The 17,397-nt window shown below is 38.7% G+C and overlaps 1 protein-coding gene across 3 annotated transcripts in view; it reads left to right on the forward strand.

The window, feature by feature from the left end:
• pard3bb (par-3 family cell polarity regulator beta b) overlaps window positions 1-17,397 on the forward strand; it is a 368,918-nt gene that overhangs the window by 169,155 nt on the left and 182,366 nt on the right. For all 3 annotated transcript variants that reach the window (XM_041806626.1, XM_041806625.1, XM_041806627.1), the window contains one exon: window positions 4,483-4,527. In XM_041806626.1, coding sequence (XP_041662560.1) covers window positions 4,483-4,527 — 45 coding nt within the window. The remainder of the gene's footprint in view (window positions 1-4,482; window positions 4,528-17,397) is intronic.

A 17,397-nucleotide genomic window follows, 5' to 3' on the forward strand; every position in this document is an offset into this window, starting at 1 on the left:
GAAGTGAGCCTTAAGCTGCTCAGCAGATAGCAACATGCCCATGACAATTCCATGATAATGATACCACGTACTGACAACCAACCCCCTGCAGTGTAAACCAATAAATGCAAAAGCAATAGTTTCTTTGCAGATGATGTCACACAGCAGTGGAGAATGCCCCTCAGCTGGGAGAATATTCTGTGTACCTTCCTTTCTTGTGCATTTTTTCATTCCTCAGCACCCCGGGGTCCTGCTTGCTTTGAAGTCCTGGCCCAAATTGTTTACAAGAACAAACCTCTGTTGATGATGTAACTTCCAACTAAAAGCCCTGTGTATGATGAACACTGAAGGAATCTTAACCCCAAATCAAGTGCAGCCTCTAAAAACAAGCACATTTTTTGTTAGGGGTGGTTTGACTTGCATGCCACCTGATGGGCTGTCTCTCCTGAAAGGCACACATTCTTAGCATTAAACTGCAGAATACATTTTGAGTTATTTAGCTCTAAAACCAGCCAGCAAATCCAAGATATAACTTTTGTCAGCCTTGATTTTCTTTTTCAAACAAAACTGTTTGCCCATTCCAATCATGCAAAAACAGCTGAGCAAACACTTTTGGTCAAATGTTATTTCAAGAAATGCTATTGTTTTTTTTATGCCTTAGGACTGTAAAAATAATCGTTCCTATTGTTCCCAAACCAGCAGGCATTCAGTGGCTTTATATCTATCCTCATTCACACGCGTAGAATAATAGTATCTGTTACAGACCGTGATACAAAAGTGCTTTGTGCTTTTTAAGATCTAAGTGTTCATTAATAAATGTAATGATAGAAGTGTTTTGGTCAGAGTCCAGGCAGTTTTACTGGTTTTGAATTACTGTGGGTTTGTAGAGAAAGAAAGCATTCATAGCAGTAGGGCTTTTTCAAACAAATCCATATAAAAAGATAGATGAAATTAGGAATAGTCAAAGATTGGTTTCCACATAAGCTTCTTCCACAGCTCTCTGCCATCATCACTGACTTCCTCCTGTTTTTTACTTGGTCTTGTATCATGTTTGCCGTTCCATGAGTTAGAAATTTACACTTTCTGGTTTATTGCAGTGTTTGAGTCTTACAGGATAAAATACATGCATGTACATTCTTAAATCCAGTTCAATCCATGTGACAGCTTTTTTGTGTGTTTGTGTGTGTCAACATGATTGTGTCTTTCTGAGACTTTCTCCCTATTAAGACGCCTCGGCGTGCGTCACATATGTGGCATTTAAAGTTTTGCTGAAGTAGGCATACCCACGCGCACACAGTGATCCGCTAACTACCGCACTGCTGAGGCAGTAGTGTTGATTCACCGCAGACAGATGCCGTCAGATACACACTCACAAACACATAGCGAGTGTTACACGTCAGGCTTGGTTTTCATTAAAGAGGTATTTGCTGGGAGAAGCCATGGTGCTGCTCGGTTTCTGTGGCCTGACTGTGTATTTTAATGGTGCTACCAGTCAATGTGTTCCTTGTCGGCGTTGGGCTGCTTTGTGGCTTTAGGAAGGAGGGGGAGAAATAATAAAGAACGGGCGGAAGATGTTGAAAGTGAAAGGAGGAAAAACAAGAAGCAGTGATGGAGAATGGCGATCAAAGTAAGGAGATACCGCTGGATGAAAGCATTGTAACTGAAGTTAAAAAAAAAATGTTTTGAAAAGACGAGGAAGGGTAAAGGGCAGAAGGTGGGGGGGGTAGCTGTGAAAAGAGAAGAGGGGAATATGAGACTGAAGGAGAGGAGGGAGTGTTAATGACAAATGAAGTGAGAGAGAAGAGAGGAAGTAAGATGACTTCAGTAGCAGGGAGGTTGACCAAACATCATGGGGAAAAGAGCGGCATCAGGCAATCCTGGAGGACATGGAGAAAAACAGTAATAGCAAAAACCACTGTTAGAGCTCAAAGCTAAAAGCAGACTAGAATAACACATGCAGAACAATCAAAATTTTATTTGTATACACAATGCTTAACAAATTTATTAGACCACCACCCATTGTAAGGTTTATACCACAGCTGCCCTAAATTAACAGCACTGGTAATTACAAAAATCATTGTTTATGTTTCTGAAATGGTTAATACATCTGCATGTTAAAGCTCCCAAACTGAAATTATATTTTTGATAATTAGAATTATTTTTTGTTATCCATGCATTTTCAAATTAACATGTTTTACAAAAAATAGTAAATCACATTATTATTTCTCGATTAAGATGCCAAATCATTGTTGTTTACTGTCATTCCTGAGCATAAAAATTAGTTTTAGTGTTTGAATGTTCTGCTTGATTAATTTCTGACTTCTCAGAGAAGCCCAGTGAGCCGGTTCAAAAAGATGAATTATGATTGAAATTCATCATGCCTGTTCAAAATGGTAAAACGTGGTAATCTGACATACCAAATGGATTTGTTTCAGACATCCATCTGGTAAACCTCTCATAGACAGTGTTTGGGAAAGGACAGAGCCTTTGGAAAAAAAAAACTCAGAGGGTGGTTGGATGAACGTTGTCTGTCACATCTTTCTGGGCCAATCAGAGCAACAAAACACGTGACATAGCCGCTACCAAGGAGGAAAATCCATAGAACAGCATAACGCCACAAACTATGGTGACGGTAGACATTTCAGTACTTGACTTTTGTCATTTTTGAAAAGAAAACAACTCAATGTGGTTCTTTGTTCTTCTTTTAACAAAGAAAAACTGATAAAACTGGCGCTCTAGCAGCATCCATGCTAATCTCTTCCACCATAATTGCACCGGCCTGTTGTTGCTGCTTGCTTACCTCACGACTCTGCCGCACCTGAAAAAACTGCCCTTCGTCACTGATTGGTCCTGTCACTTTCTAACTGGGCCCAAACGGTTCAGACGGGAGCTTTGCAAGATGAATTCACCAGTGAGGCACATGGAAACGGGCTTATCAATCTGCTTTGCAAGGTTTGAAACATGGAGAGCTCACTGAAAATGAAAGAGTCTGAATTAAAACACTTCATGATGCTGGATGGTCTCTGAGACAAACAGGGAAAGACAAAGTGTTCTCACAGTGTGGTCAATGATGCTTTGGAGTCAACAGTGGAGACTAAAGGAAGAGGCAGGAAACTAAAGTTAACTGAAGTACTAGAGGCAGAAGGAAGACCACCGTTGATCTTCAGGCAGAGGTGAATGCTTGTAGATCAGAGTCTGAGAAAGTCTCCAGAATGACCAAAAGCAGACGACTGATGGAACATGGAAGAGTAGCGACTGAGGAGCCATTATTGAGGCCTGCAAGCATCCAGAAACACCTCAGATTTACCAGGGAGCACGAACACTGGACTGTTGATGACTAGAAGAAGGTACTCTGGAGGTACTCTTCAGTCAGCATCATTGTGTTTATGTCTGCAGAAAAGCCAGAGGGCATTTTGATGCCCGATGCACCCACAGTGAAACATAATGGAGATTTTATTATGATATGGGGTTCTCTTTGTGGAAACGGCGTGGGCAAATTAGTGAAAATCGATGGTATCATGAACAAGAACGTATCTTAGTGGATTATGGAATCCCTTCTGGACTGAATCTGATTGGTTGTAGGTTCATATACCAACAAGACAGTGACTCTAAGCATACTTCAAAGCTGTGACTGCAGAGACTGTTGGACTGAGAAAAAGGAATCTAGAGGACTGTAACTGATGGACTGGACAAGTCAATGTCCGGATTTGAATCCTATTGGACAAATGTGGGATTTAGTAGATTCAAAGATTGATCACACAATGGCAGAAAGAATGCAAGCTGTTATCAAGGCTAGAGGACGCCAGACACAACAAGTTTTTTTGGTTATTATGTTAGAAATGGGACTACTTAGTTGTTTCAGTTTGTTATTTGCCAAATAAATAACAACACCATTTTTAGTGTTAAACTTTCTGAAAGATTTCTAAAATATTTCTGTTTTTTCTCGTTATGACAGGTGATCTAATAAACTTGTTAAGTACTGTACATTTTTATCGGAGCCTCAATTTCAGATATGCACGTAATATTCTGGTCTGATACCAATGTTTAAAACAACACTTGATTATTGATTGATTGATTGAGCTGATTATTGATTCTGTTTTTTTTGTTACTGCTGTTGGTATAAGACTCCTAAAAAGCTTTAATTTTCTCTCATGTTTGATAAACAAAAACAGAACTCCCCGACAGGTCACTTCTTCTGCCCAATGAAACACCTCCTCTCTAAGTCAAAAGTTTAAGCAGTGTTTGATGCCAGTATTGAAATAGCACTACACGGCAGATAAAAACCTTCTGTAGTACCTGTTTATGCAACATTATATGCAGATTTGCCCTGTCTTTTGGTAGTATTGCCAATACTGATGCATCCCTATCCTTAACTCAAATAAAAATACTTACAGCTTTTAGACTTGTGGCCAGAGAAGTTTAACAAACCAGTGAAATGTGTGAAAATATTTAGTGAATATTTATTCATGTCAGTATATTTACATGTGGTTCTTTTTTGTTCAGTTGCAGATGAGAGCAACATCGGAGCCTCTGTTGGGAGCCCTGCAGGTAAGACAAAGCCAGACCCAACACACTCATTGATTTGGGCATGAAAACACTTCCTGATGATCTCATGGACATGAAAAGACAATGAAACAGCCACTTGAACAAATTACTATTTTACTCTGTAGTTTGGTCTATAAAAGGCAAGGATCAGTGGATATGACTGACATAACAATCGGCTGGTATGATGATGTAAAATTCAACAAAAATGGCTAGAATGGCTCAGAAAAATGGAAGTAAGAAAATTAAAATATGGCTATACACTGAGGACTGAATGGCTAAAAAGAAAAAGAGAAAGTAGCATTTTTTTAAAGACCCCACGTCTGAAGGATTCAGCCTTATTGACTTTCTAAGAACTGCCTCTAGAAACCTCAACCATTGCTAATTTAACTAAGCTCTAATATGAAGCTTCAGACAACAGTAGTATAAGTATTTGACTGAACAGAAACTGATTACTGGTACTTAAACAAGTATTATTTGGCCACTTGAGTCTGCTACCTTTTTTGTGTTGGCACATAATGAAATGGGACATTTTTGGACATGATGGATGTACCTTTGTTTGGAGGAGACAGGAAGACACATTTTTCTGCCATATGTGAGGGAGTCTATATTTAGCTTAATTTAACCAGGAAAAATATCATTGAGATTAAGAATATTATTTAAAAGATTTTCCTGCTTTGCCTTTGAAATATGTCATAATTCAACTGGGGCTGCAAGATTTGATAATGTGTGATTGTGATTCTACAGGACAGTAGAGCTCGAGTTTCCATAAAAATTATCATTTTAGCCTCCAGCAATCATTAAAAGAAGGTAATTGGGGCTGCACAATTACTGTGCCACATGTGCTCCTTTTGTAATATTTGGTAAATGTGCTAGATGTTCATATTTTAAGTGAAGACTGAATTAAGAATTTCAGCATATTCATCATGAGTAGAAACATGAGCATTGCTCGGTCTGAAGCCACTGAAAGCCTGTTCACGCTCTAGAGAAACCTGCAAGCAGATTCACTGTCTGTATCCTGACTGTCATTATGTCCCTGATAAGAATGTCAGGCATGGTGCATTTCTGGAATATATTTCAAAATTAAAGCACAACTTTGTTTCCTCAGTAAAGTGACTCACATTATTAAATTATAGCTGTACAGACCTTTATTTCAGGTCCCTGTCAAACTTTAATCAGTCATTAATCACAAAGCTGTTTGCACACACTTTAATGATTTAAATCATCAAGTTGCAGTCGATATTAATTCATTTTAGGATCTCACTCCCTACCCCCCTCTAAGACTCTGGCAGTACGTTTTTTTTTTTTCTTGCACCTTTATGTTTGTACGGCTCAAATGTATAATGTTAAAAAAGTAGGGTAGGGCAATTAATTGCAAATTAGATTAAATCACAAAATGCTGGAAAATGTTTGCTGGAAAATACATGAGATGAGGAACTTAAGAAATAATTTCATACTAAATCACAATCGCAATGTTGTGGAGAAAAAAACGCAATCAGATTGTTTTCCCAAATCGTTCAGCCCTATTAGAAAGTTTGTTTTCTACACAAAAACTTAAACCAGTGCTGTAAGGTAGGAAAAAAAGCAATGAGAAATGATTGATTTGTTTTTATTTAAATGCTCTAATTCTATTTCAATTAAGTGCACATTTCCTCAACCTCTCCCATACAGATTTGGTCCTTTTGACATTTGTAAAACCAAGAAATACCAACACTGTTTTGAACCTGTGGATTCCTCTCAAGGCTACATAAAGACTTCCTGAGGTCTTAACATTTGAAATTTAAAGACATACTGTATGCAGATGTAAAATAAGTCGGTTATGATGTTTAATAATTGTGACTTCCTCATTAAATAATTTTGATTATCAAATATCCAAAATTGAGCAAATCTACTGGACAATATTACTATTCACCATTGCAAATTATGATATAATGCATAAATGGAATCATGAGTCTACTTGCTGAGTTGTGAAGGAAAATGCAGAGAATGATAATATTCTTCAAGTGTTTATTTCTCAGCTCAGACCTGCAAATATTTATATGCATAGAAAAATACAACACCTAGTTTTTACAGTGCTGCTTTCACAATTATTTGATATTTTCTAAAGACTACAAGTTTTTCTTTTTTGAAAACAAAAGCACTTCTACAAAGTCCAAACACATTGGCACTATACACCCCACTGCAGTCATATTTTTAAACCTTTCAGGTAGGCACTGCTTAATGCAATGATAACTACGGCCTTTATTGCATAATGCAACTGCACAGCCTGACATCTGGATTTAAGGTGTGATTAGATTTATCATGCAGCACTAGTACTGTCAGTCTTCAAATGCACTCACTAAAAGAAGCAAATGCTGAAATGGGACATAGCTAATGTTTATGTTCATTTATGTGGATTTGCTTTATGTCAACCATACTGACTTCAGATCTGCTGATGCAGCAGAAAGAAACAAATAACTCTTTTCTCTCAGTTTACATTGTAATTTTTGTTTTTATCCTCCATTCTCAAATGACACCTTTTGAACTCCCTACCTGTATCTCAGTTTCATCCTACTTCACTCAGGTTTCATTCACATGCCAGTTAAACTTTCCTCTTGCATTCTAACTATTCTGTCACCTTTACATTTTCCCGCTCTGCATCTCCCTTTAGAAATACCTCCTTGATTTGGCTGGAGTACAAACGAAAGCTAGATGTGCGTAAAGGCTGGTGAGAGAAATGCAGTGAGGGACTGTTGCCACCTCTAATGGCACACATGTTCATGTGTAGGGGAGAGGTGGATAGAGATTGAAGAGGGAACATGAAAATAAAGCAAGGTGACATATGACTGAAGCTTCAAACCTTTAACTTCAGTCACCTGCACACACTTCTTTCAAAAGTTTGTGTCAAACTTTTCTTTTTCGCTTTGCCTTGAAGTCGGCCCTGTTTCATTTATAGCTACCTGAATATAAGAGCACTCTACTTCGTTCCACTTTATCTAAAGATGCCTGTCTTGCTGTCGACCGTTTTATTGGTGTCAATCAGTCTAGCCTTTCCACATTTTGCTGTGCCTTGGATTTTCCAGTGGTGGCACTGACTTTTATGTTCAGTGTCCATAACATTTTAAAAAGGGAAGCAAACAAGATGCAAAGAACATTAATGCAAGGCTTTTTTATTTTTCTTTTCTTTTTTTTACAGTTTCTTCTTTAGGTAAACCCTTGAAATTGAAAAAATGGCATGCTGAAAAGATGTGTATTCCTTCTGATTTTTCTCATCTTGGTTGTAAAGCGTGAGTGCACCAGTATCCCAGGAAGCATGCTGTGTTAGCCAGAAAACTGGACCGTAGTTAAACGTGTTCTGGACAAGATATAGTGATGTCAAAATGAAGGCAGGGGAACATCTTGTCCAGGAGAAGAGGATTACTTTAACAGGATTGAAATGGTAAACATTGGAAGGCAAGGCTTTGTGAGGGGGAGATGAAGAAACACGGCAAAGGGACTACACAACTCTTGTTCTAGAGAGCATGGTTGGAGATTCTTGTATGCTTCCACGAGAGCTTATAGTTATAAGCATGCTAAGTCTGGATTGTTTATTTTATAATAACTGTGAAAACACTTGTATGAATCTGTTCCCTGTGAAAATCAGTGAAATTGAGAGATCCTGAGTTAATAAGCTGCATACTGGTTGAGAGTAAGAAAGTATCATCAGCTTGAGAGCTATAGTGTCCTACTCTTTAAAACACTTCTGTCACTGACAAAACTGTCTATGACAGATAAAACATTTCTTAAGAGAAACGGCCATCAGCAATTTGATTCTAACAAACCGCTGCTGTGAAACAGGAGATTCAGTTGCTCTAAAACTTCCAGAGTCCATGCTTACCATGGAAATGTATGGTGAAACATGATTGTACTGTCTTTAACTGGCATTAATTCGATGCTCTGAAGTATAGGCAGCACTTTGTTTTTTTGTTTTTCAAATAGAACGACATTAGCTTCTGGAGTTTACTCTATCTTTAATCCTTATTTTTCACTGAGATTAGAGACAACACGGTAATTTTGACTGAGCCACTTTGTTTAGACATGAAATCATTGAATGTAAATTTGCCTGTGATATCTGAAAGTAGTCATGTGAGATCTGTCTAATTTTTGTCCTTAAATCTGAACACATGTTTCTAGGTTTACCTGTATTTATCCACTGAGTTTTAAACCTTTATTTATCTCATGATTCAGTTCGTTTTCTATTTTGATTCTGATTTTAATTCTGCAGGTCATGTTTGATTCAGGATTGATTTTCCATTCAAAGTAATTCCCAATCACAACACAGTCACATTATAAAAGGGTGATATTTCCATATCTGCTCCAGTCTGAAGTGTGTTAAGAAGCTGCAAATTGTTATTTGATATTAAATGCTTATTAAAATCTGTTCAACATAACACAGTGTAACAGTTTAGCAGCTGATAGCTTTTGACAATTTAAATACACTGAGGAAAATCTAAAAGAAATGCTTGAATTGCAAAGAGAAAATAAATAAATAAATAAATAAATAAATAATAGGACTGCAGGCAGCACTGAAGGGCCCTCGGACCCCAGCGCATGTCAGCATGGGTCACAACCCTGGGAATGTGGGAATAATTGATGTAAGGTGAGAAAAAAACAGGACATTATATGTTAGAGATGCTTCTGCTTTGACTAGCTGGATCTGAGGCAAATCAGATGTTTCATGTAAAAGTTACAGAGACTTCCTTCCTGTGAAATGGCGTGATAGCAAATTGCTCGCCAATAAAGAAATGGCCCAATTGTGTCACTTCCTGTTGCAAGTAGAGGTGCTACATCAAACGATGAAATTGTTTAAATGTAAAGGGGCGTATCTTGATCCCACATGTGAATTTTGAAGGCAATCATGTATGGTATGAGAGTTGCATGTACTTCCTGTCAAATTGGCGAGATATTGAAATGCACACCATCCCCAGTGAGACATCCTTCAGTGAATCAGTGTAGTAACTAATTGTTTCTATTATTAACAGACAGATGCACAGACCTTTCCTATTTTGCACAAATTGCACATCAAGAAAGTTGATGATGTCAACGCTGAAGATTACTGAAAGTGCAGTGCTTGAGATGAGGAGTCTGAGCACATCAGTCACAGAGGGATACATCTGCCGTTATGGCGCAGCGGTGCATGCTTCAACGTTTGTGCAGGGTTTTAAGCGGTGAGCACATTGCACTAACTGGCTTTAAACTTTGATTGTAGATGTAGTTTGTTTCTATGAATTATTTCTGTGTGCAGCCACATCATTAGCACACAGAAGCTGAGTCTTAACGCAGCTATATCTGGGAATTGATATCATCTTTATATGCAGTTTACCATACTATGAAAGAGTGACAGTCTCCTGTGGAGTAACAAATGATGGTGAGAGCAGGTGATGTGGTCTGTAGTATTTAGAAGATCAGGACTGGCAAGTCAGAAAAAATCCAGGAATATCGGCACCGGCTCAAAAATCACTGGCAGTCGTCGTAAAGTTTTAAGCATATTTATTAGAAAAAATATAAGGCAGAATGAAAGCCTCCGACTGAAATGCTTCAGTTTCAGTTTCACAGCAAAAATTCTTGGGATTAGAGGCAGGCCTATGGCTTGATGAGTGATGCTTAGCCTTGTTATATTACTTTTTTCTCCCTATTTTTATCATGAGAGTTAAATCAGTCTGTGGCTGTCAGCTGCTCCATAGAGACAGAGTTGTCGTTCATTGTGTAGAGGATGGACATCCAGTTGTTCTTTCTTGTTTTGTTATTATAATTTATTAGATGTAATGCAGTGTTTACAAGTCTGAACGTTAGACTGGAATGGACAAAAGTGGTGCAGGTGTGGATGTTCGTGAAGAGGGATTGGGCTCTGCTATCATGGTGTAAAAAATGACTAGGAGTGAACGCTGTGCTGAATTAATCTTTTCTGTCCATGCCATGAAAAAATGTAAAGCATAAAAGATTGTTCTTTGTATAAAATATTAGTCATGTAAAGCAGCTTTCCCAACCATTTTTCCTTACATGTACCTAAGAAAAAAAAAAAACAGGACCCAAGAGTGAGAAGAATAAGTGACACAGGTTAAACCCTAAAAAAGGCCTGTGCATGCTTTTCTGACCAACATACCTTTGTATAAACTAGTTAATAACTGCTTTATCATGGTTGTAGTCAATATTTGCAAATCTTATCTAATCTAAATCTGAAAGAGTCATCTTTCATTATTATTAAAGATAGAAAATTAAAATAGGAGATTTTAAAACTGTATGACAGAATTTTAACAAGCCTGTCCTTCAAGATGACGGACAGCAAAAAAGTCTAGCACAACCATTGTTAATTTTGTCGACTAAAACTATTTGTCGAAGCCTTTTTTCCATGACAAAAACTAGACTAAGGCTGAATCACAATTCTCCCCTTAACCCTCATGCTTAACTCTTACTCTCAAAATGTGTGTTCCTGCGAAGTGCGAGGGCTGTCCCAATGCTCTTGAGATTTGAGTTGAGGGGCGAGTTTGAGGGCTTTTTCGCCCTCAGTTTTGAGATGTTCCTGGAGTTCCCTTGGTGTTGAGAGTTATTATTCAAAGAAAGATGGCGGCGAATGCGGGGTAGATATCAAGCTACAAATGTAAGTATTTCTTTGTTAATAGAGATCCAAAAATTATGAAAACCACCAATATCTTAGTTTAATGTTATTTTATGGATTATTTGCCTTTTTGTAGCATAACATTTACTTTTATTTTTATGATCGTAAGACCGTAACTGTGCCGTCACATTCTTCTTCTTCCTCTGAATCAACAGAGTACGCAGTTTTGGCACATTACTGACCTCTACAGTCTGAAATTGTAACTGCTCTTAAGGGGTGTCCCATTTCTAAGTCACGAGATGGCCCTTACGCTTGGTTTTGAGGGGCGAGTTAAGACTGAGGGTTGAGCTTGAGGGTAAGATTGAGGGTTAAGGTGAAAATTGGGATTCAGCCTAAGATTTACAAAAACAGATCTGTGATGACTAAAACTGACAAAAACTAAGTTTAGTTTTCATCAAGATGACTAAAACTAGACTAAAACTGAATGTAGTTTTCGTCAGACATTCAAAATCTGTGATATTTCTCTGGTGGATAATCTGTGAAAAAACTGTACATCTGTAGCTATTCTGCCTCTCATCTGTAGAAAGCAGGGACCCCAGGTTTAGCAGGGTGCAGAGAACACACTACTATTATTTGGTACCAGATTTAGGCAAGCAAATAAATGCTTGGACTAAAACTAAAGACTAAAATGTGAGGACTTTTTATTGACTAAAACTAGACTAAAACTAAAAAGGGTAGAAATAACTAAAATGTGACTAAAACTAAAAGACATTTCATCTAAAGACTAGAATTAAAAGCAGCTGCCAAAATTAGCACTGAGCACAACCTCTGCATTCAACCTAAAGTCACCAAAGATGGTCGACTGTAACATCGGTCGTTGGAATGAAGCAGAAGATGTTCTCATTCTTATCTGGTAGATCTCTCTAGTGATGGACAGCAGTTGTTGGCTGTTTTTCCACGTATTTTAACTCTGGGTGGTGGTCATTGCAGGCTTTCTTCATTCATTTTTCTTCATTTTTCTGTATTAGACATAACATGTATTTTTTGAACGTTTCTAAACTTTGTGGAACTGTTAAAAACAATATCTGCTATTCTGTTTAAATCTTTTTTCCAGCTCCACTATTCAGCAGGAATATCCCTGTTAAATGCCCTGTAAAGCCAGTAGAGGCTCTTATCTCTTTTTTTTCTCTATCTCTTGACCTTTTTTTTTTTTTTTTTTTTTTACTCAAACCTGTTTACACATACCTTATACCTGTTGCTCGTCAACGTGCCTCCTGTTTTCTTATCCTGCATTGTCCATCGAGCTGTTAAAAAGAGTGTGTGCCTGGCCAGCGTGACTTCATTCTAATGTATACTTTAAAACTGAAATACTTCCAGAAACCCAGAGATGTCCAACAGCTGCATGGACGTTTTTATGGGGGGGGTCCTGGAAAATGAGGAGTTTAAAGACAATGACTTCTGGGAATGCTGATTTCACTTCCAGCTATGGTCTTTTCCTCCACACCCCAGAAACCACCAGGCACCCTCACCACAGGCACACACAGACTCACACTCACATATGAAACTATTACTGTTATGGTAATGTGTTCGTAATGGAAAGTCTCCATCATCCTGTGGAAAATGTGAACCTTGGAAGATTTCATATTATATTATAATTTTGTAGAATCTGAGATGCAAAGTGACGGAAATGGGAAACCATATTAGAGAGGGAGTGTGTGTGTGTGCCTGGATGTGTGGAAACCTCTGAGAGTTAGTAAGTGTGTGTGACTGAGTGTGTGTATTTGTGCCAGATGAATTTCCCGTCTGTGGATGCTTCAGCTGAACAATTTTCATAAAAGCTTCCCTCAAGTAATTAGAAAATAAAACGACAAAGAAACTTGAAAGTCTGTGTCTCCTCTTAGACTAACAGTAAACTACCAGCACAGAAGAAGAAGAAACCATATAAAGAAAATCACAAAGATAAATCAAATCATCTGTAAAAGAATATTGGCTTAAAATAGGATATGATGGGGGGGTATTGCATGGTTATTTGCAGTCATGAGATGAAAAATGAAAATGTGAAACAGTGGTATCTACTGGAGATGTTCCAATGCCATGTTTTCCTTCCTGATGCCAGTTCAGAGTATTGGGTAACAACCGATACCGGGTACCAACCTGATACTGGTGTAGACTTTCTGGACTGGCTGTGCTATGGAAAACTGGCATATTATTCTAACCCTACAGTGAACTCAAAACATGGCAAAACAAATAGAATCATGGGAGCGCAGATGGTCGAGTGGTTTAAGGCGCTACCCATGGCCCGGGTTCGAATCCAGCCTGTGGCCCTTTGCCGCATGTCTCTCCCCACTCTCTTCCCTGTTTCTGAATCTATCCACTGTCCTTCCTCTATCAAATAAAGGCATGAAAAGGGCCAAAAATAAATCTTAAAAAAAAAAACAAAAAAAAAAAAACAAATAGAATCATAATGTACAGCCTCTCTTTGACACTTAAGGTTCATTTTCCTGCTAATTATTATGAGTTTTGTTGCTAAATATTAAAATAACTCACATTTCACACATAGACCTTTGTCACCACTGTCAAGGTTCGTTCATATATCAGAACTTTATCTTGAAATATCACCATCTGTTGGAAAACAAGGCATACAACCTTAGATTTATCAGCACATTATACAGTGCCTCTATTTTAAATTAGATGACATTGATATTGATAGTCAAATGTTAACAGCTGTATAGTCTGTATGATGTGGAATAATTGCTATTGTATGCCTTGCCTCAGCCTAACACCTTTGTACCTGGTAAACTATATCATGGTTCCAAATGCTCCATAAAACGGCAAAATACCAAGTTTTCCACAGCAGCCAGGGGGTGGTGGTCTTAACCATTAAACTGATCAGTTTTGGTGGTTATCTTCATTGCTTTTATACTTTCTTTGGGTAATTTTTTGCATTATTGGAATGTTTTTTTTTTTTCTTCTTTTTTTTCTTTTTTCTCCTTTTGTTTTGGATATGAAATCGTCACGCTTCTTCACCTCATGCGTCTTCAAATGCTTTATCCCATCACTCGTGTTGAAGTTGGCAGCAGTGGTGCCTCCCCTCAAATCACAGCCGTGCTTGCTGTACGTGTCATGTTTTCAATTATCAGACTTATTTAGGATGCCATCTTTTCACTTTGATCTGAATCAATATTATAGGTGTGAAACCTCCCCTGGACCATAGTCCGGGCCATACAGCCAGATCTTAGTCAGACCAAAGGAGGTGGTCTCGGTCTGGACCAAACTGAACCATGGTCTGGTCCATGCCCAGGGTGAAAGTGCTTCCACTTATCACGCCACTCATCTTCTCTCCCGAGTTAGCATTGCTGTGGGTTGCAGGATTCTGTCTTCTCCTTTCCTGTCTACAACAAAAAAGTTTTCATTGGATGAGGAAGCTTATAAAACAAACCCAGGATAGCCATATGCACTGCTCTTTGAGTTGGGGCTGTTGGTAGTAGTAAATCAACAATAATATGATAGAACTCACTATGTCATTCTTTTTTTTTTTTTTTTTTACATACAAGCCTTTTACGCTGTTCAACATTCTGATGTCAGACGCCCACCGGTCAGCTAACAAATCCCACGTAATTTAATGATTATATCTCATAAGTTTATCTCATAAGTTTATCATATAAAGTCTGTTTGCAATAATTAAAGTCTGTTTGCAATAATTACAGTGCTAGACCAAAACCAACCAGACTGAATGTAAACAATTTAGTAAAACCTCTGAACTCAGTCTGAACTTTCAGGTGTAAGAGTTGGTTAAACTAATTACCTTACTTATCATTTTTTATAAACATGGATTTGAAATCCTGGTCTTTAACACTCTTTTAAACTGTAATGAACCTCCCTCCACTAGAGGCTGCTGTAGCTTCAGCAATGGCTACTACCTTCCTGTCAGAGCTTTCCCAAGGCCCTTCACCAGACGTAAATATGAGAAGCTCAGTGGTAGCTTATCAGTTAGCGTGTAGTAGAAACAGTTTTTAATTAGTTCATGGAAATAAGTAGTATGCAGGCAATCCATGGTTGTATGCATGTATTACTACTCAACTGAAGTGAAAAGAGGCCACAGATCAAAGCACGATATTAATCTGCAAAGAGGAGCAAAGGCTGGTGGAGTTAGCTGCTCATGTTAGCCACGCTGTACAGAACATATCAAGCCTACATCAGAACTGCCAACCAATGACGCTGTGAGGAAATTGACTGCTTTCTAAGTATTTTCTCCTCTTAGACTTGTCAGTTTGTTTTGCTGACATTTAGCTTGCTCTGTTAAAACCTCCACCCGCTTCTTCTTCACTGATCTAAAAATGGGGATTCCTATGTGCACTGTTTTTGAACAGCAAAGAAGAATAGATTTAGATTTTGTAGCACTAACACATAGCATGGCTAAATAACGCAAAGTATAAAGTTAAACAAAACTGCACCCGAAAGGGGCATAAATGGCCTAGTGGTTACGCCCCACCCCCCTATGTATGGTGGTGGCCCAGATTCACAGAATGGCATTCCCCACTCTCTCATACCAGTGATTTCATATATTTCCGATACTGGTATTGGCATCAGAACAATGCTATGTACAAATGTTCCCTGTGAACCAGTTTAAGTAGGCCAAAGGACACTGAGATACTCTGCTTACTGGACATAAAACTAGCAGTTGCAGCAGTGTTGCTTTCACTGTGGTTTCCTCTGGTTTTGGGGACAGCCCAGAGCTCTCTCTGTGTTTGTGTCCAAGAATCTGTGTATTAGAGAAATTTCCTCCACAGGAATGACGACCAGCATGCCAGTGAAGGGGAGAAAGCAGAGAACTCTGTTGGTTTATATGTCAGTCTTTAGCTAGTTTCTTCTTTAAAAGTGTGCAGAAGTGTTACTAGTCTCTGATAGCTGTGCCATAAAGTGGTATTGCAAGTGACTGCTGGTAAAACTCCCTCATTTTGTGAAGTACTCTCATTGATATACTTCAAAGGATGCACTCTGTTGCACAAACACTAAGTTTAAGGATCAGTCAGTAGCTAGAATGCGTGGCTGTCTTTGTCGTAGTTTTCCATGTTGTTGTCTTTGTGTTGTCTCACTCTGGTTCCTCCACCCACCACCAGCTCTCTCCTTCTCAGGCGCTCCTCTGCTCTCTCTTGCTCTCTCTTGTACATGCCAACGCCGATCAGGCTTAGAGGCTGACAAACAGGCAGAGGAGCTTAGAATGAACAACATCTCTGAGAATATGTGCGTCTGTCTGCCTCTGCGTGTGTCAGGGGGCCAGTGTGATGCTGAGGGAGACTGGTGCAGCCCATTGTCTGCGTCTCTCCCTGGTGGAACTTTGACTTTGACTGCGACAGTAACACACTGACAATACTCTGCCAAAACTGCGTCTTTAGAGAGACACATCCCCGCCTCCCTCCTCTCTGATTGTCTCCTCATTTCTCTTATCTCTCTCTTTTTTCTCTCACATTTTTCTCATTTCCCTCCTTTTTTCATTGTTTCCTGGTCTCTGTGGCTCATGCAGACTTGCTGAGGATTTAACCTGAAAGCCACCTTGTTAGGCTGATGTGGATTGATGGATTAATTTGTCACAGCGAGAGCAGTACATCTTTGTGTGTGCATGTTTCCCTGTGTGTCTGCGTGGCTGTGCACATGTATGCGAATTGACTTCATGCCACCACGCATTAGCTCTTTACAATCACTCTGACACAGAACTCGAACAGCTGAACTAAGCAGTCCTTGCTTCTCCATAGCTTTTACCACTTACGCTGCTTCGTGTGTCTGTGTGCACAGGTGCATGTTTGCCTGATTCCAATACCTTTAATTGTGCATATTTTTTTTCTTTTCCACAAGGTATCAGTCTTTGTCTTCAATCACAAGCACACACTGATGTTTGAAAGTCTTTGTGTGTTCTCTTGGCTAGCTTTCTGTATATTGAATGCCCTCTGACCCCTCTCCATCTCCTGCAGTAAGCCAATAAAGGTGAGCAGTAATCAGTAGATGGTCAGTGCTGTCGCTTCTCACTGGTTCGGGCATTCATCTCTATTAGACTCACACACTGATCACTGACATACACTACACTCACTCGATGTTGTATGATGCTTTAGAGGCACAAAGAAACGGGACAGCCATTTATTTCTGTCCTTGACTAAACAGTTAAATTCCCTCTGATGGATTTATTTTGAAAGAGTCTGTGGAAGAGTTTGTGTACTCATTACGTCTTCCTTGCTACAAAGATAAATGCTATTAAAGTTTAATGTCCATATTTTTTCTGCTGGCATGAAAGTAGACAGAAAACAAAC

Source organism: Cheilinus undulatus, linkage group 15 (genome assembly GCF_018320785.1).
Source record: "Cheilinus undulatus linkage group 15, ASM1832078v1, whole genome shotgun sequence".
NCBI classification, from domain to species: Eukaryota; Metazoa; Chordata; class Actinopteri; order Labriformes; family Labridae; genus Cheilinus; species Cheilinus undulatus.